The sequence below is a fragment of the Branchiostoma floridae genome, chromosome 8 (assembly GCF_000003815.2).
Source record: "Branchiostoma floridae strain S238N-H82 chromosome 8, Bfl_VNyyK, whole genome shotgun sequence".
In the NCBI taxonomy this organism is placed as follows: domain Eukaryota; kingdom Metazoa; phylum Chordata; class Leptocardii; order Amphioxiformes; family Branchiostomatidae; genus Branchiostoma; species Branchiostoma floridae.
The window spans coordinates 16,202,121-16,229,767 of NC_049986.1; the positions used below are offsets into that span (position 1 = coordinate 16,202,121).

The 27,647-nt window shown below is 42.4% G+C and overlaps 4 protein-coding genes across 4 annotated transcripts in view; 1 reads left to right on the forward strand and 3 right to left on the reverse strand.

The window, feature by feature from the left end:
* The window catches only part of LOC118421825 (myomegalin-like), a 60,843-nt gene extending 52,824 nt beyond the window's left edge, over positions 1 to 8,019 (reverse strand). The window contains exon 1 of the mRNA XM_035829327.1: positions 7,806 to 8,019. Coding sequence (XP_035685220.1) covers positions 7,806 to 7,861 — 56 coding nt within the window. The 5' untranslated portion in view covers positions 7,862 to 8,019. The remainder of the gene's footprint in view (positions 1 to 7,805) is intronic.
* Positions 8,020 to 9,895: 1,876 nt separating this feature from the next.
* LOC118421826 (NLR family CARD domain-containing protein 4-like) lies at positions 9,896 to 13,866 on the forward strand. The gene is made up of 4 exons (XM_035829328.1): positions 9,896 to 9,944; positions 10,325 to 10,450; positions 10,878 to 13,028; positions 13,551 to 13,866. The coding sequence occupies exons 1-4, from the start codon at positions 9,896 to 9,898 to the stop codon at positions 13,733 to 13,735; spliced, it is 2,511 nt and encodes an 836-aa protein (XP_035685221.1). The 3' UTR covers positions 13,736 to 13,866.
* Positions 13,867 to 16,740: 2,874 nt separating this feature from the next.
* Positions 16,741 to 22,158, reverse strand: LOC118421827 (NLR family CARD domain-containing protein 4-like). The gene is made up of 5 exons (XM_035829329.1): positions 21,937 to 22,158; positions 20,503 to 21,031; positions 19,896 to 20,021; positions 17,316 to 19,463; positions 16,741 to 16,910 (listed from the first exon to the last, which is right to left on the reverse strand). Exons 2-5 carry the CDS (start codon positions 21,014 to 21,016, stop codon positions 16,741 to 16,743), a joined length of 2,958 nt encoding a protein of 985 aa, XP_035685222.1. The 5' UTR covers positions 21,017 to 21,031; positions 21,937 to 22,158.
* Positions 22,159 to 24,455: 2,297 nt separating this feature from the next.
* Positions 24,456 to 27,309, reverse strand: LOC118421683. Its single transcript, XM_035829135.1, has 2 exons — positions 25,160 to 27,309; positions 24,456 to 24,868 (listed from the first exon to the last, which is right to left on the reverse strand). The coding sequence occupies exons 1-2, from the start codon at positions 26,862 to 26,864 to the stop codon at positions 24,690 to 24,692; spliced, it is 1,884 nt and encodes a 627-aa protein (XP_035685028.1). The 5' UTR covers positions 26,865 to 27,309; the 3' UTR covers positions 24,456 to 24,689.
* Positions 27,310 to 27,647: the final 338 nt, after the last annotated feature.

Here is a 27,647-nt window from a genome sequence, read left to right on the forward strand (position 1 = left end):
AAAAAGTCATTCACAGAAATGACAAATTCTGATAAAATCACTTCTTCAGTTGAATGTATTCCATGCATAAGATTTGCGTTGTTTTATCTTATGCACCTGTTTTATGGCACTTGAAGTTGATAACAATGTAGCACATCACATGTACCATTCCTACCTGATGTACATGAGCCATCTGTGGTTGCCTGGTAAACTCAGACTCACTATGAGCATAATTACCCTCCATGGCCATAATCAGGGTCCTTTTGTTATGGGTTAGTGTCAGAAGTGTTCTGAACAGCTGGTGTGTACCACAGGGCTTTTGTCGGGTGCTGTTGTTATTCCATGTCAAAATCTGCATTACAAAGGCTAAACCAAGAACAACAGTGACTAGTACCACTCCAAAACCTGCAAATCAGTATGTGCTATTGCCAAGGTACATGATGAACATGCATTCCTTCCCAAATACATTATGGATAGCAGCATGACCTGACAGTTGATGTCCATGGGTCAAAAACACTCCAATTAAAAGTTATATCGAGTACTACAGAATTGATTATGAAATGTCAAATTGATCATTGACAGTATGAATCCCATGCCCGTAGCCAGGGGGGGTTCGGGGGGTGCGGACGCACCCCCCCACGCGGGCTCGAAGGTCCGCTTTTTTCTCGAAGGTCCGTTTTTTCAATGCACAATACTTTTAAAAAACGGACTAATTTGTCTTTCCAACGGGTCTAGAATCCTAGAAAAATTGCTCACATTGTCATAAAGATGAACCTTGCGGTTTACAGTTAGTTCTTCCTGAGTCCGGGGCGTACTACTGTTACGTAAAAGACCCGGCCCGCGCAAGGCGGGGCGCGGCACGCGTTAGAAAGACAACTTTCACGCCATCACCCTCGTTGAACTCCAGCTACGGCCCCGCACGGTCCAGCTCTTCCCGCACGGTCCAGCTCCGGCCCGCACTGATTCCAGCTCGGAGCTGGGCCGGAGCTGGGACGTGTGGGCCGGAGCTGGAATCAAAGCGGGCCGGAGCTGGACCGTGCTGGCAAGAGCTGGACCGTGCGGGCCGGAGCTGGAGTTTAACGGGGGTGGCAATGGAAGTGGCTGACCGCAGTCAAAAAAGTCAAGCCTGGCTGTTGCTATGGTAAAAGGTGCCCGGAAGTCTTATTTGGTGGACTCTGGATGACAGCGCCGACACAAGTTAAGATAAGCTATAGAACTGTGACAACTGTAGCTAATTGATAAATGTAGATGCCATACTTTTTATCTTGTACAATTGTTGTGCAACAAAGGTATACACAGTGATAGAGCCTGCTGATTGGCACGATGTAGTTTCACCCATTTCTAAGAGGAAAAACATTTCAAGTACAAGAGCGTTGTAAAGCATCCAGTTTTTGTGTCGGTTGTCGTATACAAATTGAATGGGGTATCAGAGCCAGTTAAAAGTTCGGAGAAGTGATGACGTGCCATTTCATAACTGATGTACCCAATCTTTCGTTTTCGTCGAATAAAATAATGTCTGAAGCAGTTGTGTGAGTGGCTCTGATTTTTCCTTTGAAAATCTCTCAAAAACGCAGGAAATGCCATTTCAGAGAGTTCAATTTTCAAAATTTTCCGGGGGAGCATGCCCCCGGACCCCCCTAGGAAACTCGCGCCTTCGGCGCTCGTTGGTCCGCCAAAGAGTAAACGAACCCCCCCAGGCAAAATCCTGGCTACGGGCATGAATCCCACACATTACATGTACATGCAAATTGAAGTTTGGTACCAACCAACCTTGGTGCCGGACAAATGTAATTGTCCCTCGACGTGGAACGTGGTGAACACTGCGTGGATTCTCGCTTCCACGCCCATCCTGAAGCTCATTTGTAGTCACCTGAAAGAAGAAGCCCCTCCCCTTTCGGTGACGTGTGCACTCTCGGCTTGCATAATCCTCAGTTCTTCACAACCCGTTCTGGCCGACCATCCCAGGGTGGGAATAGTCAGATGCAGCACCCCAGCAGTACTATTTTGGGCTGGGTTTCACCACGTTCCACGTCGAGGGACAATTACATTTGTCCGGCACCAAGGTTGGTTGGTACCAAACTTCAATTGTCCCTCGACGCTGTCACGTGGTGAACACTGCGTGAGTTTGAAGCGGAGGCCAGAACAAAAAGACCAAAGTGAAACAAATTTGACGGTTAGTCATAACTTTTCAAAGGTCTAAGAACTAGACCAGTTAGCCGCTTGCATAATGACCTTCACTGATACCCCGGAATGACAGACAGCAAAGGTAGGCGCACTTCTGACAGAATGGCCAATGAAGCTATATGTGACTGAACTAGCTTCTGAAAGGAATGATATAAGCCAACGAGCTATCGCGACTGAGCACACTGCCTTGTGCGGTTTGGCCAATGCGCGGAACACTCTTGAAACGGAATCAGAACAGAACTTTGCTGTCCTGGCTAAAAATGCTTTCAAATAAAACACAGGACACACTTCCTTCTGCTCAAACTAAGACAGAAACCAAAGAATAAGAAGGTTTGTCCGGTCGAGAAGTCTTTGTCAGTCTGTAGACTTCAAACGACAAACCCTCTTTAGAAGAGGTCATATGACTAGAGTCTAACAATGCCAATGATTGATTTCTGACACTAAGGCTACTAACATAGCCACCTAAGAGTCAACTGTTTGAAACAAATTGCCGGTGCCCACTTACGCAGGAGTTTCAGGACCACTGAAACGTCCCAAATAAACTTACCTCCAGCTCAGCGAGACCTTCCCCTACGTGGAGAGGAGCAACTTCCTTCGCTCTTGCCTTCAGACGCTAGGAGCAATATGGTCGCTACTCCAGAGGTTAGCACTCTCTGTAGAACAAAAGTCACCAGGGACGTGCACACAGAGAAAGTTGTCTGAAGGACCTGGGAGTCTACTGGTACAAGAGCAGACTTGTTGGCACTGGACTGTAAAAAAGCGCGAACCGGATGAGTCTCCAAGGTAGCATGCCGATGTGCCCCCGAACGGTGCCATTTGCAACACCCGCACCTCGCATTGTATGCAGGAATACTCTCAGCATCTTTTAGACGAGAATGGCCTGCTGAATAGACACAGTACGCGACGCCTACAGATCAGGCTCCCAGGACAGAAACCGGGTAAGAATCAAATATATATGTGGGAAACACTAAGTCCAATGCTCCCCATTTGCGGAGGCCGGGACACTTGTGTAAGGTCACGAACACACTGGTGTCACAGATCAAAAGTTAAAAAAGCAAACCTTGCATGAACTGATCTGGCGCGGAAGTGCTCGCATGATGTCATAGCCAGACACGAAGACGGCTGACACGTGGAGACTACTCACCACCACGCACTTACACATGCTGAGGGCGAGGTGATGGGCTGGAGACATGTTTCTGACCCGGCAGTTGACAAACTTGGAAGATGAAAAACTAAGATACAGACACGGTGAGACGCGCGCGTCCTAGCAGAATGGTGACACTGCGAAAGGTGGACAGCATCTGAGAGTGCCAGGCTCTACAACGAGCCCAAGGTCCACCTGTGCGAATGCCTCTTGGGGAGGCCAAACAGAGAGCTGCTGCTCTGTCTAACGCGATGTTCTCCCTGAGACACTGGGAAAGTGCCATATGACTGAACGTAAAAAGGGGGTAAACTGACCCATCAACAAAAAGGGGTCCTGACTAGCCCTTTATGGTAAAAACCAACACTCCTTATATTGTAGAGTGAGGGAGAACCTGAAGAAGGTGAAAAAGTAGGTAACTGAGCAGAACTAACACTGCCGCTGCTGTGACTGCTCAAAACTTGTAAAACAAGTGCGAACCGAGAACTCAGTAAGAGACCCGTTCTTGTCAAAAGACAAACTAGTATCCTACTCAAAGGAACTACTCCTGAACTCAGGAATTCACCAAAACTGGGAAAAATATTCCCAAAAGGTTAGCATAGACACCTAGACTAAACTAGGAAAAACACTCAAAGGTAAAAACCTTTACAGTAAAGTGATGCTAAACACTGACACCAACCAAAGGTCAAACCAGGTGCAACAAAACCTGAAAACTACCATCATTTCAAGAAATGGTGAAAACTTGGTAAAACTCAGAACACAAAAAAAGGTTAGATAACCCAGCTGAAAAACAGTCCAGAACAGAAAACTCTGACATGTGTGAAACACAAAAAGATTAAATAATTTTAAAATATAAAAATACATTTTCTATTCATTTAAAAATTTTATAAAACCTCCTAGATATTAGTAACTAATTTAAAGTTACCTCAAACCTGCACAAGAATCCTGTAATTTGCCCATAAAAAATACCGACATAGGTACCACACACCCTCAGAATGGTAAAAACCATAAAGGTACGGCAAAAAACGGTCGAGAAAAAAAAAAAATAGACATTTAAAAGCGGTCACTACCGCAAACCCGCTAAAACCGCAGTCAACGTAGGAATAAAATCTCAAACGGACCGCAAACGCAAATGCAACACTGCAGTTTACACTGAAACCGCAAGAGGGCGTCGAGAACTCGGGCAATCTCGCGAGAAAAGCGAAAAACAAAATGGCGCTCACGGGCGCTCACGTGACGTAAACAAGTTTGTTGTGAACAGCTGTGAACATTCTAGAAGGAATCTGCTGTGCGAAGGCACAAAGTGAGCACATCTAGCGGAGCAACAGCCCCAAAACAAGGATATCAACCCTGACACACATGCTCACTATGCTAAAAAAGGAATTTGGGTACTACCGATAAAAGATCGGCCAAATCAAGCGCCTGACAAGGACGACATTGCGGCCACAAAAACACACTGAGTGACTGACATGGACCGACTGACATGACGCTAACGTTTAATAACGTTAGTTACTGATCGATCGCCGAAAACAGTAGGTTGCCCGAACAAACTCAGCTAGCTAGCAGAGGCACCGGGCGCGGTTAAGTAAACTGTAAGTCCCAAACGGACCAGCGGGAACCACCTGTCTAGACTGAAACTGTTTCAAAGACAGCAAAAAAGGAGGCACCTATGAAGGAAGCCTCAGCTAAACTGCAGAAACTGCATGCAGCGAAACGAACGGTGGCTGAAACTCAGGACAAACAGAGTCCTTGCTGAAACCTCAAGGTAAAACTGAGGCAAATAACCGCTGAACAACTTCTACCCAAGTTAGAACGTAGAAAACGTAACTACGTGTCTCTAACGAACGGAGAGACTGGTCAGACGCAGAGAAAAAATATATTCTGCTGCGTGTAAACGAAACCGACTCAACGGTGCGTAAAATTATGTGGCAACAGACGCAGAGAAAAATAAAATTCTGCTGCGTGGAAACGAAACCGACTCAACGGTGCAATCAAAATATGTGGCGTCAGACGCAGGGAAATATTATATTCTGCTGCGTGGAAACCGACTTAGCGGTGCATTTAATGCGGCACAAAAACGTAATACAACTCCATCATCCATGAACTAAGTAGAACCGGAGTAAAGTGAACTGAAGACAACGTGCAAAGGGTACGTTACGAGTAACGTTTAATACCTAAAAAGGTAAGTCGAAGGAAACCACACCTACCGGAGTGGGACAGCACGTTGTACTCGTTACGGCATGGTACGCACTCGGCGACCATCTTGTGCCGATCGTGGAAGACCCATGTAGCCAGTAGTCACCAGCGTTGTCCACACTCTTGGCGTCTGAGAACTGGCATCTCCGAACTGGTATTATACCAGTTTCTCTGAAGGTCTTCCAGCGATGGGGGCACATTTGCAACTAGGACTGTCCTGTAACCGACTCGCGGAACAGCGCCCGTGCAAAACTTATGTCTCTCGATGTGCCCCTGTGCATCTACTGTTAACACACACGAACATTGCCGGTGTATAACACTCGATGCACCGGGAAAAAGGGAGACCATGTGTCGACCTTCCAGTCTTGTCTTCCTGCCAGAACCATCCCTAAGGATACGATGAATGCCTCTTTGCGCCTACGGAAGCCGCAAAGGAGCCGAGAACTTCCCGAACTCCCAGGAATTCTTCAGACATCATGCTGAAGGCCACATGTGCACGGAGTGCGTTCTGAACTTCCTGTGTGGTGATGACGCCCACAGTGGTACACGCAACTCCGCTAAATTTTCCGGAAAATCTTCCTGCTCCTGCCCGGACAAATGCTCCTGCTCAGACTCCCGAGGAGTAGACTCGCCGCCATGGAGCGTAGAACTCCCCTGTGCTGCCGGGAGACCGGCCATACGGCGCATAAACTCCCCCAGACTTTTGACAGGGGGGACGGCGGCGAAGCACGTGGTTGTACACAAGCACGGACACGTTCCAGCATGGCGGAGCAGGCGGGGCAGTACTTGCCCTATCTTCACGCGACGTTTTCCTCTTACGCTCGCGTTTCTTGTCCTCTTGAACTTGCCGAGAGCGCGACTTATGAGGGTCACTTTCTTTTGCGTGACCACTCAGACTTATGTTAACTCGAACTACGGTCACTAATTGTGACAGAGCTATACGGAATAGGTCTTACTATTACGAAGCAAAAATTATAACTGAGGATTATGCAAGCCGAGAGTGCACACGTCACCGAAAGGGGAGGGGCTTCTTCTTTCAGGTGACTACAAATGAGCTTCAGGATGGGCGTGGAAGCGAGAATCCACGCAGTGTTCACCACGTGACAGCGTCGAGGGACAATTATGTGATGATAACATATATCTGTACTATCCGTACATCAAGTCGATCCAATGCCAAAACCTTGATGATGAAGTCTGTTGTACATGTATATTGTTGGTTCTGCGGTTAAATGTTGTCATATATACTAAATAACAATTTGAATCCATGATACAGTCTACTACTACAGTATTCTTTAATGTTACATAGCAAAATATGTGAGACCCAAACCTTGACATCAGCCTACAATTTGACAAAAGGGTTATGTAAATAATGACTATGACAACATTTCCAAGACATGTCTGTTGAGATATTACTAGCCCAAACATAACCTAGAGCATAATTTGCAAATTATTTGCAGGGTTAGCAGACGACCTGGTATCTATGATGATTGACAGGAAAATGAAATACCTGACCACAGAGCTCTCCTAGGAACAGCAGCATACCTTTACTGGATAAACAGCTAAACCAGTGGCTGTAAGCCTGGCATGTTGGTAATGTAGAGCAGAAAATGGGCCATGCATTATTTATCACCTCATATCATAGCGATGTGGGTCACATGTGCCCGAGTCTAGATCTGTGGGCATGCGGGAAAATATAGACTTCTTCGTGTCTGTATCGATATTCTATTCAAGATAATTATGTCTGAGCCAGCATCGCAGTAACGGAGACCGCAATAAATTACCGAACGACACAAACGTTTTCGTCGTTATTTTTCAAAACATAAATTTGTCTGGAGATATCATTGAATTGATGACTTCGGTACGTTTGGGAAGAAAACGACCCCGATATTTGCACAACGGATGACGTTCGTAGACGAGCAAGAATGTTAGGAAAATTCCAGACCTGGGCGGTTTCGTACATCGATCCGCTTGTCGTGATAAATCTATGATCGGACCTAAGTTCGGCAAATTATCGTCTCACTCTTCGGAGGGAGCTCGAGAGTGGGGAGGGGGGCACCTGAGAGTGTATACTTTTATGCGTCACTTTTTTGGACGGTTCTTCTTCTTTGCTATGATTTTACGACTACTTCGGGGTACTGAGCTTGCAACAAATACTAGTATACAGTTTTCTTTACCAGACCGGTAAAAGAAACCCGTGTTGCATCAACAACTTGTTGCGACTTGGAAGTTTCTGAAACAACAACACAAACGGCCGTGCTCCGACGGTGTCAAATTCACCACCAACAAAAGGGAGACAAAAACATACCTGTGGTTAAAATCTAGCGGCAGGGTTGGATCCTCTCCTACTACGGAGTCCATCATGGCTTGTGAGAATCACAATCGCTGAACTAAATGTAAGATTGAGGGCGTGGAAGCCCACCAAAACGAGAGTTTTCCGAACTGTTAAAAATCGTTACGACAATTTTGCCGCCATGTTTGTTAAATGATGACGCATGCGCGTGTTGGTTTTCAGGTGAAACTTTAACTCAAGAGCGACCTCTAGTGGTCCAGAAAGATTATGCAAACATTAAAAAAACTTTCGTGCATTGTTCTTTTGAATAATAACTGCGATGTTGGAAAAGTGTTTGTTTCCCAGGTATACGTTATGTGAGTTATGGACAGCCACTATGTTTTGGACACACTGAAAATGTATCCTTTAGTCACCGGTTAAATAAACCGACGATATACCGTATTACGGACGAAACCAAACCGTAGGATCTGAATTGAACAACAATTATCCCAGTTCCCAAAGTTTATGCTGATTGTGACACCCCAACATGCATCCCTCACCTTGCTGAAGAATCAGATGACTCGTAATCCTCAGAACTATCTAAAACAGCGTCTGCGATTTTACTAGCCTCCGATGCGCCGGGTAATAAAAAGTCTTCAGGGTGGTCAGCGTCGAATTCTCCTTCTCTCTCAGACTCATCATCATCATCGGCGGTGGTAAGAGCTTCATTTGAGACGTCAACTTCCGTACCTAAGACGTTCACGTCCTCAGTGAAGATGTCTACTGTCTCCGCCGTTGCCGTGTTTACTTCGTTTGAGACGTCTGCTACCTCATCGGATACGATTGTCTCTACAGTTGAGACGGCTTCCGCCACGTTTGAGCCGTCTACAGCCTCCTTCGTGACGTCTACAACCTGAATCGGTGAGTCCATGGTCTCCTTTGACACCTGTAACGTCTCAGTTGATACGTCTGTCGTCTTCACTTGGAAAGACTCCCAACTGTGCCGTATGGACGGGGGACTAGTGACGCTTATGTTAGGCGAAACCGCTTCCAATCCTACAAAACTGGAATCCAAACTTCGCCGCAGTCCTCGGCTATTTCTCTTCGTCGGCGACACATTTGGAGAGGGGGTAGGAGACACCGGCACAACTCTGACAAAACCGCCCGATCCGCCAAATGGAATCATTTTCAAAACGCAATGTTCAGTTATATCATTATGAGAATCAAGGTATAATGAACACCGTTCGTGGTCTTTTATTCGAGAGAACGAATCGAGAAGGAACAGTTCAGTTCTTGTGGTTTGGTAGAAACTTCGAGTCTTTGAACCTGGTTCGGTTCTTGCCCACACTGTGACGTCGCAATATGATTTTTATATATTGCCATAAATGACGTAACGTTACCACGTTCAAAGTTAATATGTGGACACTAGGGGTGCATGGGTACCGGTATCGTGTAGGATTTTATAACGCCAATGGGAGTCCAATACGCCACAAAACACATTTGTTGCTAAATGGACCATTGTTATTGGAATGTCGTCTATTCACAAGTTTTCACATACTGAATCAGGTCCAGGTTCATGTCCGGACCTGGACCTGATCCTCTGAACCTGAACCGGACCTGAATCGTCTGTACCGGTGCCCACCTCTAGTGGACACGGGAAATATTACATGAAATGGTGTGGGACTGTAGCGTTACTGATTGTCTATATGTGTGGTGAGGTCAGCACCAAGGACAGGTCTGCGCAACAGGCCGATGATGGTCTTCAGCACTAAGGACAGATCTCCTTCATGTGATGTCAGCAGATATATTAATACATTTGTGCAAAGTTACATACCAACAAACCATGCATTGCGTCTGGTCACGTGAACTTCGACCGTGTGCAAACCCGGAAGTGAGACATTGTGTGTGCTCGACGACGTTACAATGCCCTTTTGGGTTCACCGAAAGTTTATTGAGTTAGGGCCGCCATTTTGACAAGAAACCGTTGTATTTGGTTGAAGTAGGCGTGGTCTTTCGTTCGGCAGCAACTTGTGTTGTCCTCGTTATTGAATCTGTAGATTCCAACATTTTGCACCTGCCATCCCCAGCCCAGGTTACCGGAGTGTGAATTTCACTTTTTCATCACAATGGCGCTGAGCAAGCCCAGTGACACAGAATCTCCGGGCTACACCTCAGGTACGGCTAGCTGACCGAGCATTTTGTTTAATCTTTGCTATTAAAATTTAAAGGTAGATATCTGAGGAGGGGACCTGGTTGCATTGCAGAGGACATATTGGAATATCAACTTAACTCAGCAAAAGGAAGGATCCAAGGATTTACCTTTGCTGTCTGTAATGATTAGAAAAGCCTGTAAAAGAGATTGAATTACGCCTGCCATGATATGATTAGAGACTGATAAAGCTATCAAGAAATAAAATGGAGCTCAAATAGTAAAACCTTGTTGATTTTCAGAAAATGCAAAACAAACATATTGTAGTGCTTGCCGATTTTCCATATTCTGTTGAACTTTTACATAATAATACTCAATATGTTATCTTTACAATCTATCTTGCCAGCTCCAAAGCCTACTGATGTGCAGAACCAAGCCAGTGTGTCTGGTGACGGGAACATCTCTGTGATAGCTAGTGGGGACGGTTCTGTTATTAACATCAGCCAGAATCCCAACAACTTATACTCACAAGGTAAGCATGTAACATAGTACATATAAATACATATATGTATATTGCAATATGAATGTTGACTTATCAATCATATACAAGTATGTTTTAGATTGCTGCACTGTCAAGTCATTGTTTTTTCTTCATGCATTTCAGATTTACTTTGTTAAACTGTATTGTATCAATAGAGTTATGGCCAAAATCTTGAAAAAAGAAAATGACTTAAAAAAAGATTATTTCTACCCAATTTTTTTAAGGACTGAACAGGAAACAATATTTTTCCTAGGCCCTATCTAACTTTGTAAATGGTCACTTTTGTCCTAGAAGATAATTTCCTAAAGACTACAACTAGATTAAGGTTTAATGTTGAGACTAGCACCAAGATTTATGTATCTTACAATCTACAGTGTACGTAACATGATTTTAAAATTCCTGTGTCACTTCTCTCCAGATTCAGGAGGTACATGTACCTCTAAGCCCTTCCCATTGGAGGAATGTCAAGATGCTCTCAGGAAACACTACAAGAAAAGACGCAGCAAAGTTCAAGTTCTGCCATGGAATAAGGAAGACACGGTTGACCTCCATGATATCTTCACCAATGTGGACCTTCTGGCTCACAGTAAAAGCGGCAGTGATTTCAAAGGGAAACCACTGCAGTCCATATTTGACATATTGAATGGTAGTGAAGAGTGCCCAGATCCTCAGCACATATTGATATGGGGTGCAGCAGGGATAGGAAAGACCACAGTTCTAGCAAAATTAGTGACAGCCTGGACAGATGGATCCTCAGAAGCCTTGGAGAAGTATGACCTGGTTTTTGAGATTGCCCTGCGAGAGGTTAAAAAATCACAGTCATTAGCTGACTGCATATTTAGCCAGCTGTTACCTTATGATGTGGGTTTTACCCAAGATGACCTCTTAGAGTTCATCAAAGACAATGACACAGTTCTCATCATTCTCGATGGGTATGATGAGTTTGAGGTTGAAGAGTCCCATGATATCTACAGTATCTACAATCTCCTCAATTACAAGATCCTGCAGAAAAGCAGTGTCATTGTCACAACAACAACGACACGTGTCTCTGACGTTACCAAACTTATGGACCCAGACACAAGAGTGGAGATTGTGGGATTCAGTCCAGACAACATGGCCTCCTTTGTTCGTAGCTGGTTCAGCAACATTGCCAAAAACAAAGAGCAAGGTGATGCCTTACTGCAAAGGATCAGCCCCACAATTCTGTACACAGGCATCCTATCAGTGCCTTTCCTCCTAGTCCTGACCTGTCTTCTGTGGGAAGAGGATAGCAACATTCCTGTAAGCGACCAGGTCTGCCCTCTTTACAACCAACTGATAGACTACCTTGTAGCAAGGTACAAGAGAAGAGGTACAAACACTGAAACTTCAAACGTAATCGAGCAGACACTGTCATCACTAGGAGAGCTAGCATTTGACGGTTTGCTAAAAAACACCCTCCTCTTTAGTGAAGAAGATGTTCACAAATATTGTAAGACAGGCCATGAAACTCCTGTTCACCTGGGCCTCTTGCTTATGCAGAAGAAACTGAAATCTAGACTGAAACCTGCCAACCAATTCTCATTCTCACACAAGACCATGCAGGAGTATTTTGCAGGAAGACACCTTGCAAGCAAACTTCAGAGTCAAGACGAGGCAGCAAGGAAAGACACACTTTGTCGCTGCTTTCCGGATCTGAAGAGCGTGCTACAGCTTGACAACTTGTTAGTGTTCACTTGTGGAAAACTTGGCCAAGACGCAGCCTTCATCCTCTCACACCTTGATGACATCTACAGTGAGTCCAACGTCAAACAATTGGAGGAAGAATTCTACACATTCTTCAAGACAACACTGCCCTGCAAATGGGAGACTGACATAAAACTGAAAGGGGTCTCTGGTGACGTAGAGCTGCCATTCCTAGGCCAGTGGAACGATTACCCACACGAGCTTCGCATCTACCAAAATAGCGTGGAAGTTTTCTTGCTGTGCAGCTACGAGAGTGGGCTCACAGAAAACTTTGACGAAGTCCTGTTCAAGAGAAACACTATCCAGTTTTCAGGCGCCAACCCCAGACTGTACAGTGTGCTGTCACTTGTCATAGCAGATGGAAAAAAGAAGGTTGAGAGGCTTCGTTTGATCAACACCCAACACTATGTCCTTGGCAGTGTCCTAGAACAGCTGCATGAGCTGTCCAACCTCACTGAGTTGAACCTGCGACAGTCACGACTGGGACAGCAACCAGTCAGCTGTACAACGCCTGACAGGCTGAAGCAAAAGTTCATGAAAAGACAGATATCAAAAGTTGCAGTAGATGATGCAGCAAAGGCACCCAGTCTGCTGGCAAAGCATCTTCCTTCCTTAAGATTATTGAAGAAGTTTGTTATCTCCTGGAACGACCTTGGACCACAGGACATGAAAGAACTCATCCCTGCCATTGAACAGTTACAGGACCTTGAGGAAATCTTCCTCTCAGGAAATGACCTGACCGACCTCGGCAAGGATGTTGCAGAGCTTGTGGCTTCTCTACCCAAGTTGAAAGTCTTCAAAGTGTACTTCTGTCAACTGTGCTTGGAGGAGATCTTGGAAATAGGTCAGTGAAAAACATTTAGAAAAGTGCTAGTACAGTAGAAGCTGCTTAATTGCACGGCCTATTTGCCAGTGAATTTCGTTATCTAGCTGGACCGCAAGGGTTTGGGATTTTGGGATTCTGTGCAGTTAAAAGAAGTGTGTGTTAATCTGTCGTGCAACTAACTGGCTTCTACTGTATACAGTCATGCACAGACATTCACTTGCTAACTTACATTCCAGCATGCTAGATTTGTTCTTGTCAATTTGTTAACTTTTGAAAACCTTAATTGGGGCAAAGCAAGAAACATCTAATTTCTTCACATTTGCAAAAAGATGGGGGTATTAATCATGCCTTAAAGTGATTTTTAGTATACTACACAGCTTTCTTAACCCTATCATGTCAGCTTGAGCTTTGAATTTGAATGTATTGATTCAGAAAGACTTTCGTACATGCAATACTAAACCAAGGATATTATATAGAACTTTTATATAATGTCCCTGGCTAAACATTCAATTTATATTGTGTTGTGTCGCCACTTCCCAGCATCCAGCCTCTGCCGACACTGCCCGGACTTGGAGCTGTTTGATTTCCAGTTGAATCCAGTGCAGAGGGGACAGGTGACCTTAATTGAGGAGGAAGAGAAACAGACTGTATGCAGAAAGCTTAATGAAGGAGTAGAAGTATGCTGGGAAATCTCCCTAGGTGACTCCCTTGGTGCCAAAATGTAGGCCACATTATTGACGCCATCTGAGGTTATTGCACTGTTGTCATTCCTTAGGTTTTAAGGTGTAGGTCAAAATAAAAACAAGAAGACCAAGTTTCATAGGAGAATAGCTTTATATTCAATGATAGGCCGTACCAATTTTATTAGTTGCTTCTCAGATTCTGCTCTTATTTTTCCCAATTTGAAAAAAAAAAAATTGGCCACACCTACCATTGACAAATTTTGACTGCCTCTCCTGACTCACCTACAAACTAGAATGGGCCTCAGATTCCAGTACCTGTACGTTCTTATGTTGGATGGTACGTATATTACTTTTTTTCAAAATTGGGGCTTTGCTAATCAGGGACCATCCTAAATATTGATTCCTGCATAAAATGTGCTAAGAAAATCTGAAAACTTATCATTTTTTAAATCTGTTGTTATTTATGTTGTGTAACTTGAGTAAGCCCCTTGATCTCTTGTGCAAAAAACTTTTCTTTCTTGTTTTGACCTGGCGGTCCAATTTTTTCTGAAAAAATTCGAGAGGCAACAAAGTAAATTGGTGTAGCCATATCAAAGATACCTGATGATAAGAGTGCAAAGTATTCTTGAAGTATGAACCAAATATATCAAGTATTCAAACATCTGTTGTGTGCATAACACTGAACTGTTTGTGCAGTTTCTTCTTCTTCTTCCCGTAATGTCCAGCTGCCGAGTCTTCGGCAATAATTGACATGTTGGGGTCAGAGGTCACCACTTTGCCCTCCTGTACATAATATTATGATTTATGACACTTTTGTACCAGTCAATCTGAAACAAAAATGATTTTGTTGGTATCACCATTCATGGAATCTTGAGATAAACTATGTCAGAACAAATATTCAGCTATAATGTACATGTTCTTGTTCACTATTCATACAGAGTATGGACTATACTTAACATGGTAGCTTTGTTTGGCCTTGAGCAGCAACATGAATTTCATTGGGACCTCTGTAATGGTTGTTCACCTTTATCCATGGGGTAACCTATATCCATGTTTTAAAAATAGGGTATTTGAGGTTAAATGCATCAAGTTAACAGCATTCTAAAGATATTGCAGTTTGAAACCATTGTCTGTTGAGTTGATATCTTGAATTTTTAAAATTTTTTTTAAAAACAACGGATATAGGATACCCCTGTGAACTAGCATCACTAATGATGACTGAGAGCAAAATGCATAGCACAGTAAATACGAATCAATTCACTGTCAGCCAGTTCTGTATTGGAATGGCAGAATACATTAAGAACATACGTACATACATAGTCATACTCTTATTGAGTTGTAGCATTAGTAAGTTTTGCTTCCAGTGTGACCTATCACTCATCATTAAAATAAAGAACAAAAGGCTGCTAAGAACAAACATTGACATCATTAAATACAAATAAAAGTGTTAAAAAAGACTTAACATAACATCGCTACAATGGTTATACATGTCTAGAAATTATGTGAAATCTTTTGCATTTCATGGTAACGTTACTTTACTACAAAGATTTTAAAAGCTGTAACAAAACAGATTATTAACAAAACTATCTCTGTGTCAACAACTCAATGGTGTTAAATAGCATCAAAGCCTCTTAGCTTTGTTATTATTTTTACCTTGTTCATGAAAGGGAAACATTGTTTTTGCTACGTTTCTTCTTCTTCAAATAAATAAGGTCAATGACCTGTACCTGACTGTCATCATGGTTACCAGAGGTGTGTCAGACACCATGTGGTGTTTGATTACATGATGTAGCAACTACATGTACCCCAGTATAGAATCTATGGGAGAGTGGTGGGGGAAATCATCATACACAACGACTAACACAAGTAGTTAGCTTGGCTAGATCATATGAAGGTAAACATTATGCATTTGATTGCAAATGTTATCTTTGTAGTTATGATTTAAATTTGTTTGAAAACAAAATGAATTGACATATCATAGTCATCAATGCAAAATACCAAACATTCTTTCTTATCATTTATTCCAGAAAATTAATCGAAAAGCAACAGTTTTGAGCCTAATTTGATTCTTCTTTCCCTATACATTGTAATATCACAATTTGTGCTGCCTATATGATGTAGAGATAAAAGACATCAATACATTAATAGTTTGCAATTTAGTCCTTGTGGCACAAACTACCTTTGTCCAGAGCCATAAGTTCCTTCGGGCCACTGGGAGCACAATTTAATCAGGTAAGTGCATGAATAGTGAGGTCAGCACCAAGGACAGGTCTCTACTCACCAGACTGAGGATGGTTTTCAGCACCAGGGACAGGCACACTTTTGTCTGAAATCAATAGGAGTTGGCTTTACCCGCTCCTAGATCCTAAAAGCCAAGGATTGAGAGAGTTATCACTAATCTTTTATTGTATTGCAAGTTACCTACTTTTTATTGCATCAGAATTGTGTGGATATACTGTAAGCAGTGATTTTACTTGCTACACTTAATAAAAGAACTTATGGCAAAGTCAGTCAGCCATCGCAGAAAAAACACTACATACATCTTAAGCATACTGTGAAATGACTGACTGGCATTCCAGCCTAGACATTGTGCCCTTGGGAAAGGCACTTAGTACAATTTTTCTCACTCCACCAAGATGTAAAAATGAGAACCTGGTTTCAGTTTGGGAAGTAAAAGGTAGTGGAAGGAGAAGGATGGACTCCGTCTTCCAATACCGTGTCCTAGACACAATAGATACCTACACACTGTCCCTACAGCTTCAAAGGCTTTGGGACTACCTTTATCTTTACCTTTAACTAAACTACAAAGCACATCATATGTGTTAGAACATTGTCTAGCACTAGCCTCCTTTGCAAACCTTCTAGCTGCATGTTTATTTTTGGGGCCAGACTCTCTAATGTTAGGAGAGATTTTAGTTGCACAGAAACGATCTTTCCCAGCACAAGAGAACATGGGACTTGTTAAAAATTGCAAATCAGTGCCCCCCCCCCCCCCACCAATAAAATAAACGTCAACCACAGGCAGGATGTCTGCAAAGGAAGAAAGTCTAGCCTGTTATTTCTTGGCGTTCCCAGCACACTTTAACTCCCTCTTTCAACTTGGCACGGATTGTCTCTCTCTCTTCCTCCCCAATACAGGTAGGCTGTCCTGTCTGGACCAGGTTCAACTGGTAATCAACCTGCTTCAAGTATGGACAGTGCTGTTGGAGGCTGGATGCTGTTAGCACAACACAAGAGACAACTCATTGTTATTATGTGGCATTATTGGTACCTCATTACTATATTGATATATTCTATACAATGAAATGTAGTTCAAGCATACAAAGTATACCGGTATTTCTGTTTCACTGGACATCTTTCCTTTTGAATATAACAATGGCTTTACTTTCAATGAAAAAAAGGTTGTGTTGTGAATTGATTGAAAAATTGCTAAGCCAAGAGCACTGTAAGCATTGTGAACAAGATGGCACAAAAAGGATTTCTGGTATACAATGTAATTTATTGCTCATAGAATGGAAAAAAACTATCAAATGCATTGAATGTACTCAACAGGATAAATCATAAATGCTCAAATACCAATTTTGTCCTATCATAAATGTCTATGTTTACATAGTATACATACCTATTTCCATCAGTTCCTCCAGGCACAGTTGGCAGAAGAACACTTTGAAGACTTTCAACTTGGGTAGAGATGCCACAAGCTCTGCAACATCCTTGCCGAGGTTGGTCAGGTCATTTCCTGAGAGGAAGATTTCCTCAAGGTCATTTAGCTGTTTAATGGCAGGGAGGAGTTCTTTCATGTCTTCTGGTCCCAGGTCATTCCAAGAAATAACAAACTTCTTTAAAAGTCTTAAGGACGGAAGATGCTTTGCCAACAGACCAGGTGCTTTTCCCACATATACCTCATCTACTTGTTTTGATATTTGTCTTTTCTGCAACTTTCGCTTCAGCCTGTAAGATGTGGTGCAGTTGACTTTTTGCTGTCCCAGTCGTGACTGTCGCAGGTTCAACTCAGTGAGGTTGGACAGCTCGTGCAGCTGGCCAAGGACACTGCCAAGGACATAGTGTTGTGTGTTTACTAATCTAATCTGTGTAACCTTCTCCTGACCATCTGTTAAGACACGTGACAGCACGCTGTACAGTCTGGGGTTGGCGCCTGAGAACTGGATCGTATTTCTCTGGAAAAGTACTTTAGCAAAGTCTTCTGTGAGGTCACTCTCATAACAACATAGTAAGAAAAGTTCCATGCTGTTCTGGTAGATGAGAAGCTCACGTGGATAGTCGTTCCACTGGCCTACACACTGCAGTTCTACTTCTCTGCCTTCACTGTCTGAGAAGCCGTCTAACTTAATGTCTGTATTCCATTTCCGTGGAAACCTCACTCTGTGGAAGAAGGTGTAGAACTCATCCTCTAGGTGTTTAACGTTAGACTTGCTGTAGATGTCATTAAGGTGTGAGAGGATAAAGGTTGCGTCTCGTCCAAGTCTTCCACAAGTGAACACTAACAGATTGTTTAGTTGCAGAGCACTCTTCAGATCTGGAAAGCAGCGACACAGTGTGTCTTTCCTTGCTGCCACGTTTTGACTCTGAAGCTTGTTTGCAAGATGTCTTCCTGCAAAATACTCCTGCATGGTCTTATGTGAGAATGAGAACTGGTTGGCAGGATTCAGTTTAGATGAGTTCTTCTGCATCAGCAAGAGGCCTAAGTGGACGGGAATGTCATGGCCTGTCTTGAAATACTTGTGTACATCTTCTTCACTAAAGAGGAGGGTGTTCTTGAGCAAACCATCAAATGCTAGCTCTCCTAGAGATGAAAGGGTCTCTTCAGTCTCTTCTGTAGTTTGGGGGCCTGCATCTTTTGTCCGGTACCTTTTTACTAAATAGTCTATCAGTTGGTCATACAGTGGACAGACCTGGTCACTTACTGGAATGTTGCTGTCTTCTTGCCACAGAAGACAGGTCAGGACAAGAAGGAAAGGCACTGACAGGATCCCTGTGTACAGGACTGTGTGGCTGATCCTCTGCAGCAGAGACTGTCCTTGCTCAGGGCTGTTGCTGAACCAGTTACGGACAAAGGAAACAATGTTATCTGGGCTGAAGCCCACAATCTCTACCCTTGTATCCGGGTCCATCAAGTCCATAGCGTCGGAGATACGAGTTGGTCTTGTGGTGACGACAACAGTACTTTTCTGCAGAATTTTATAGTTGAGGAGACTGTAAATTTCGCCTAACTGCTCTACGTCACACTCATCATACCCGTCTAGGATAAGGAGAACTTTGTCATTATCTTTCATGAACTCTGAGAGGTCATCTTGGGTGAAGTCTACATCCTTGGGCAGCAGCTGGTCAAAGATGCAGTTTACTAATGATGGTGACTTATTAACCTCTCGCAGAGCAATCTCAAAAACTAGGTCATACTTCTCCAAGGCCACTGAGGACCCATTTGTCCAAGCTGTCACGAGTTTTGCTAGAATGGTAGTCTTTCCTATCCCTGCTGCACCCCATATCAATATGTGCTGAGGATTCAGACAGTCTTCTCTACTACTGAACATGTCCTCTATTGAGTCAACAGATTCTCGTTTGAAGTCCGTACCACATTTGTTATGGACCATTAAATCTACACTGGTGCAAATATCGTCAACATTGATGGTATTGTCTTTATTCCATGGCAGCAGCTGGATTTTGCCTCGTCTTTTGCGGTAGTGGTTCTTGAGTGCGTCTTGACATTTCTCCAGCGGGAAGGGTTTCTTTGGTGTGGTGATGCCCGAGTCTGGAAATGGACAAAGAAAATAATTTAAAGTCATAACACATTTATATAAAAGAGCCTACAGACTATGGGGTTGGGTGGGAACTAGTGTCTAAAATTTTAGGCATATGTGTCAGTTTACGTATAAGCCCATTTTGTAGCCACTTTGATATTTGGGACATGCACACATGTCAAGGTGATATCATTCAAAAGTTAGTTCTCACTCACAACAAAGAATTGCATATATTCAGCACCTTATAATTATTCAATGCAAAGCACTGCACTCACAAGTTTTTGTCTGGTTTGCCTTTCTGTACTGTACATATACTAGTAGATGCTTGACCTAAAATATGATATTTTGTATAAGAATCTGAAATAGACACTTCAAATCTTTTATGCAACCTTCATATAAACTCTTATGACAAAACAAATATTCATCTGGATATCCATGCTTACCTTGTGAGTCGGGATACTGATACTGGTAAATGTTAACTTCTGAATTGTCTCCAGTGGTCACTGAGATATTGTGGTCACCCGTCACTGTAGTTTGCACCTGCTGTATGTTAGCCTTCTGGTTGGATTCTAATAAAACAGATTGTAATATAACATTATTAACAAGAGTGATTTTTTTCATTAGTTCAAAATAATACATGACTTTTTTATATATATCTTAACTCATGAAGCTTTTATCTGATATCTGGCCAATTTAACAACTTTTTTGGTGATCTCCCTTAGATTTTTCCCATTGACACCAGTACATACATGTATAGTACAGTGCCCACCTGTCCAAGTAGACTAGATTTCATAGGTCCCCTGAATTGAGTCTTGACTGCAATTCAGGTTTGACATCATAGATCACATTGTAGGAATTTTTCAACCCTGACAGTATTATTGTAACTTAAACTGTGGCATGTAAAATATATACTGACAGTACAGTATATGTTTTACAAACCACAGTTTGAGTTACAGCCCCTTGAGATTTACACTGGCAGCTGGATTATCTATACATGCAAATTAAAATACCATTGATTAGTTATATATGTTAAGTAACTTATATACACACCTTCTTGGTCCTTAATCTCCATTGCATCTAATCCTGGTTCCCCACTGCCACTGACACAAGGATCATCTGGTTGATGTACTGATACAGGATACTTTGGGACCATTTCATCTTGCTGTCCAATGGTATTGGGTTGCCTAACATCAGTTCTCCTTGCACCTGTACCCTCGCTGCTCTCATCCTTCTCATCTTTGCCATCTCCACTCTCTTGGTGGCGACTGTCTTGCACATCATGTACAGTCTTTACTTCAGTGTTCCTCATCCCAACATTGTCTTCATTTCTACAACAGATACCTGAGTCTTCTCGGTAACCCTTCAGGGTGCCATGAACTTCCTTCAGACTACTTTCAGTGTCAGGGCCAGGAGTTTCTGATGTTTGTTCTTTCTTAACTCCACTAAAACGTTTGCTTCTCCTAAACCTGAGTGACCCGAAACGTGATCTCTGTCTCCTTGGTTTTTTGACTCCTGTTGGGCCGTCTCTGTGGGACTGTTGTCTTTTGGACAGCAAGTTTCCCATCTCACCTGTCAAATGCTGTAAAGACGGAATCATTAAGATTTTAGACACTGTAAATGTAATCAACTTGTTCCTGTAAATAAGAATTTTTGGCTTTATTGACAGGATGTTCCTGTCAGTAAGAATTTATTGGCACTGTTGATAGGATGTTCCTTCAATAATCTTACTTTATGATCTTGTCAACCTGAACCTAATTTATAACTTTAATGATAAAATGGTGCAAAAATAAAACTTATTTAATGTTTCTAAGCAATGTTGAATGATACCTAGAATAATTTTTGAAAATGTAACGTTATAGAAAATGTCGCGGCCAGGGATTGAACCCTTAATTCCATGTGCTAGTCTTGAAAGTTGACCATTCTACCCCTAAGCAATTGCTCTGATTGCACTATTGACAACAGGATAGTTACACCAATGCAATTATGCTAACGTTACATAACGTTACACTGCAATCAATGAGCTTTCATCATGATCAATAATGAAAGCTCCTTGTTGCAATCAAACTTCTCATCGAAAATGAAATTTGTGCTAGTTGCTTCAACGGATCGGATTCAACTTGTAGTGTTGAAAAAAAAAATGGACAGTTTCTGTAAAATGTTAACGTAATACAGAGTTCAGAAGTAAGATGCCCCCCTCCCCACTCTGTCTCTGCCACTAAGACTAACGTTTAACGTTTAGTTAGAACCAGTCATCTTAATCCTTAAGGTTCATACAGTGGCCTATAACTATGGAACCACGAGTTTTCATAGAATGTATCGGCAGTGAAAGTCACCTGCATATGAAGCAATTATCCATGAAACTAGCTCCAGCATATGATTAACGATTTGCGCGCGAAACGACTAGCTAACGTTATAAGGTTATAATGCTGCACTATAAGTTACATCAAACGTTATAACATTCATATTTCCGCGGCGAAGGCTTACCTGCAGTCATTGACGTGCTTGTCACCTGACTATATACCTGTAATCCACGTTTTCACAGTCTTAAAATTTCTTATATGCCTCTCCCGCGTCACCATGTTTCTATCCGTCATCTTACTTCCGGGTTTGTAGTCACATGACAGTTTTTGGCGACGCCTCAGGGGCGGTTTGGTATTGCACAAACTGGACTGACTGCTCTCCGGATCCTGGCGCCGTCCACACGGACAGATCTTTTAGGAAAGGGAGCAAATTAAACCCCGCCTGATCATGAGACACAACGTGTAGCACAGGCTAGAGTAGAAACTGTATTCTAGAAGTTCTGTCTAAGCATTCCCTGCTGAATTGTTCTTAGCTGCAACTTTATATAACCGCAGTTAGGCCACACAGATTTTATTTATTGCTTCACGGATTGACCTGTCCTTTTTTTTTCATTTTCAAAACATTAAGTCCCGAGAAATACATGTTTTGCTCACAAACCTGTAAATGCATACACATACATACACATAATTTCAGTCTAAAAACAATGCATTTTATTCAGAACATTAGTGACAAATCAAAGGCTAACTGTTTGCTATACTAGACTAAGTGTATAATTTCCTCCCTAACTTTTCTGATTAGATAACAGTATACAGAAAATACGCATCTGGTAAGAAATACAAGTGGCCAAAAAAGTGGTCTCAAAATTCCTGATATTCTGTATATTTTTACCTAAAATATACAAATGAAATTGACCATGGTCATACAATTCTTACAACATTGTCATAAAATTCTTAAACGTCACTGTGACAGTAGTACGACGTTAGTTCTGAAAAGAGTTCTGGAACTCAAATGAAATGAACACAAAATGTAGGTCGGAGAACATACATTTTTACACTCCCATTCCACTATTAAACTTGATGATGCGATCAAGCAATTTGACAGAGCAATGATCAGATCAACAAATTTCACACATCGCAAACAAATCTTTTTACAATTTGTGTATTATTGTCTTCTTAGTCATACTTTTACATTTTGCATGATATTCCAATCATGAAGTAAAAACTTACACAGGTTCCAACCTAGGTTGCAGTGAGGTCACAACAGTCACCATATAGTGGAATGGGGGCACTCTATGGTGTTTAAACCAATAATCATATAAATAAATTGGGTGCCAAAAAGGTTGACCTTAACAGGGAGTGGGTTAAAGCTACGGAAAATCATGAATGAATTATTATAATACAGACTCCTTTGGAAATTTGCAACCATGGGAATTTTTCACTGGGTTTATAATTCTGTTATAATGTTGTGATAAAAGCTGGCATAAAATGTTCACAGAAGTCTTTTCTTACCATAAAATACACTCTCATTTCTTTAAATATCTATGTTACATACAGGATTTTGTTGTAATTTTTTTTTTCATATACAGGAACATTAAGATAATATCACTGTCTGCATTTGAACAAATAAGACATACATTAGTGGAAGTACAAATAGATAATCTTATGTCTACAACATGAAATAAGACAATGGTATTAAAATATTTGGTATCACACAAGAGCATTTCAAATGTTACAAAAAACATTACACACATGTACAGGAACTGAGTGAAATCTTCTGCATTCCATGCTATTTTATCATAATACTAGTAATGTTACAAGTAAAACAAAACAAAAACAAAACATATGTCAGTGGTGCCAAATAACAGCAAAGCCTCTTGGCATTACTTTTATTGTGACTTACAAATTTCTTCAATCTTTTTTTTGTTGTATTTATACTTTTTTGTAAAATTATTGGTAAAATTATTTGAAAATAATTAGTGTGAAACATACCTTATACATCAAATTATTGACGTATAATTATGTGCTCTACAATGTACCTTTATATACCTGTCTGCACCTGTACATGTAAGTTTCCATAGACACTCATAGTTCCCAACATGCAATGGGTAACATTGGATGTTAAAACTATCAACCAAGGAGAGCTTAAAGTTAAAGAAACTGGAATACAATCCTTTTGTAACTACTATATTTAGATTTTTCTGCTGCTAACAAAGTGAACCGTGAACATTCATCAGTCATTTACTTGAAATTCTGCAAAGTTTGGTCCATGTACTGTGCTGTTATAACAATGATTTATCAATATTCAGTGTTAAATCATGATTGGTATGATAAAGTGCACTTAGTGACAAGAATGTCTAATAGATACATAAAGTACATCATATTTTTAACATTGTCATGTCATGATAGATATCACACTGGCCCCAGTAATTAGTTAGTTCTTCCAGCTTCTTGACAATTTCATGAAAGGGACATTTGGAGTAATACATATCACTCAGACTCAACTTGACTCTTAATAAAAGTTTATCATAATGTACATGATTTCAAGAGAGATCCTTGAGAACAAAAATAGAGCACGGCAAAAACTGTATCTGGATGTGGTCCCCTTTACATAGGGAAAGGAAAGGTGATCTCGATCCAGGTTTAGCTCACTGAAGAGCTATTAGCCTAGTCTTCCACTGGTCATTGACAAGAAGACAGATGCTATGTACAGTATTTACAGCTTTGATGTACCTAGAAAATCCCCCTAGCTCTTACGACAAGCACAATGAACTGAGTGGATCATGGGTTAAGGTCCCGTCCTAAGGACCGCACCCCTTTCCGGTAGCGTGCATGTAGGGTGAGCGACACAGTCGGAATCAAACTCATGGCTTCTAGTTCCAGAGGCAGGGCCGCTAACCACTGGAATATGCACACTACCGTGACAAAACTCAGAGTCCTTCAGGAGCTAGCTGTAGGGAGCTTTTTGGACCCACACGGTATGAACACCTTGTCCCTGAGTGTTACCCTGACTGTGTCCATCTCTCTCTCCCCAACCCAGATGGACTCATCAGGCTGGATTGGGTTCAGCTGGAAGTCAAACAGCTCCAGGTCTGGACAGTTGTCAGTCAGACTGGATGCTGGGGTAGGAATGGAGAAAAATTCTTGTACAAAGATTTGGAAAATCAGTCATAGAAGCATCATTAAAACAAACCTAAGGCTAAAGCATCCACAAATAGAGAATTATGAACATTCTAAACATACAACAAATGTTCAACTTCAACAAGTATAGAATTGAAAAGTGTTCACTGGACAGTTAATCTAAATTTCAGCTGTGTAGAATCAAAGATTTCACTGAAGTTTGAACAGCATGTATAAACAAGTCCAGAGGTTGCTTTCACTTACTAAGTAACTACATTTAGTATACATACCTATCATCTGGATCTCTGCAAAGGTGAGCTGGCAGAAGTAGATCTTGAAGACTTTCAACTTGGGAAGGAAGGCTACAAGGTCAACAACATCCTTTCCGAGGCCACTCAGGTCGTTTCCTGACAGGAACAGTTCTTCAAGGTTCCTCAGTTCCTTGATGGCAGGAATGAGTTGTTTCATATCTTCTGGGCCGAGGTCATTCCAAGAAATGACCAGTTTCTTCAACGATCTCAAGAGGGGTAGCTGCCGGGCGAGGAGAGCGGGTGCCTTGGCCAAGTTGTCTTCGGACGTCTTCATGATTCTTCTGTACTTGAACCGTAGCTCAAGCCTCCTGGGGATTTTGCAGGTTGGAAGGTGTCTACCCAGCCGTGACTGACGCAGATTCAACTCGGTCAGGCCTGACAATTTGCGCAGCTCGTCAAGAGTCGAAGCCAGGAGATAGTTTTGGGTGTTAACGAGACGAAGGTGCTCCATCTTCTTCACCTTCTCCCTATCTTCAGCTATCATGTGAGACAGCACGCCATACACCCTGGGACTGGCGCCCGAGAATTGGATTGTATCTCTCAGAAACACCTGCTTGGCAAACTGAGCAGTGAGGCCGCTTTCATGACAGCAGAGGAGATACAACTCGATGTAGCTCTGATACGTCAGCAGCACCGGGGGGTAGTCGTTCCACTGGCCTGCGAACTGTGTCAAGTCTTCTGCACTTGCAAAGTCCTCCAGCTTGATGTCCTTGTTCCAGTCTTTCTTGGACTTTCCAGTTTCAAAGAAGTTGTAGAACTCTTTCTCCACAAGTTGTACATCAGGTGTGTTGTGGATCTCAAGCAGATAGTGTAGGACAAACTTTGCTTTCTCTTCCAACTTTCCACACATGAAGACGAGAAGTTCGCCAAGTGCCTGGATCTTCCTGGCTGTTGGGAAGTAGTGTTGCAACATTTCCCCCTTAGTGGCCTCTTCTGTTGACAACCTGTCTGTCAGGTACTGGGCAGCAAAGTACTCTTGCATAGTCTTGTGAGAAAATGAGTACTGGACAATGGGATTTGTTCTGGATGGGCTTTTCTGCTCCTTCAACAAGCCTAACTGTACCAGAATCATGAAGTGTTCTCCACAGGACCTTTTCACAGCTTCCTGGTCAAACACAGTGACTCCATTTTCCTTCAACAGGTATTCAAAGGCCAGTTTTTCCAGTGCATAGGTAAGTGCGTTTATGTCTTCTACACGAACAGGGTTCTTGTCCTTTGCAAGATAACGTCGCACAAGGCAGGTCACCACCTGGTTGTAGAGAAGGCTGATTTTGTCGCTGCGTATCACATCTTTGTCGTCTTCCCACAGCAAGCAGACTTGGAGGAGAAGGACAGGTACTGAGAAGACTCCTGTACTCAGGAGGGTTGGGCCAATCTTCTTAAGCAGTGCTTCCCCTTCAGATGGCTGTCTTCCAAAAAACTTCATGATGAAGCTCTTGGCGTTGTCGGGACTGAAGCCCAAGATCTCGACTCTGGCGTCTGGCTTCATCTTTGCGATGACATCAGAGGTGAACGTTGTTCTTGTGGTGACGAGGACGGAGGCGTGGGGAAACAGTCGGCCTGTCAGCAGCTTCATGATGTCATGGTCTTCTTCTGCGTGCCACTGAAGTTCATCGTAGCCATCCAAGATGATCAAGACTTTGTCTCCCTTGTCTCGTAGATGGTTGGCCAGGACTTGTTTCATGTACACGTCACTTTCAGCTACCAGCTGGTCAAAGATGCAATCCACAAGAGACTGTGCCCTCTTAACTTTGCTCAAGGCGATAGCAAACACAAGGTCATAGCGCTGTAGGACTTCTACATCCTGTTTGTTCCACTCAGTCAATAGTTTGGCAACAAAAGTGGTCTTTCCAATGCCAGGGGTCCCCCATAGCAGGATTCTTACAGGCCTTTCCAATGAGCAGCTGGGATTGAATGTTGGATTGAAAATGTCTGAAATGGATTCTAATGGTTGTCGATCAAACGCTTGGCGCCGTGTATTGTACCGAATTATGTCTGTCGTGGTAAAGGTTTCTTCCACATCCAAGATGAACTCTTCGTTGTATGCAACAGGATTCTGCCTGCTTATTTGGAGTCGGTAGTATTGGCTGATTTCCTCACGATACTGCTCCACGGGAAATGGACTGGGCAAATCTGTAATAAAACACCAGGATAAATGTCAAGACAAGGACAATTGGTTGACTGACAATGTCATGGTAGGGGAGGTCTCCCTTTTGTCACTCTTGTAGAGGGTGTTGGTTTGTTAGTTCAGAATAACCTACCCCATACTCAAAGGTATGCAAAAGGAATGATCAATTCTCTCCTGACAGTGCTATTATCGACAGTCATCTCAATTTTTTGTAATAAAATCCTCAAAATATACAAAAGAGCCCAGCCAATACCCTGGCTACCTGCATGTTTTGTGAAATTCCAGATCGGATGATTGAATATGGGACTATACAAGTTTTACATTAAACTGAATTAAATC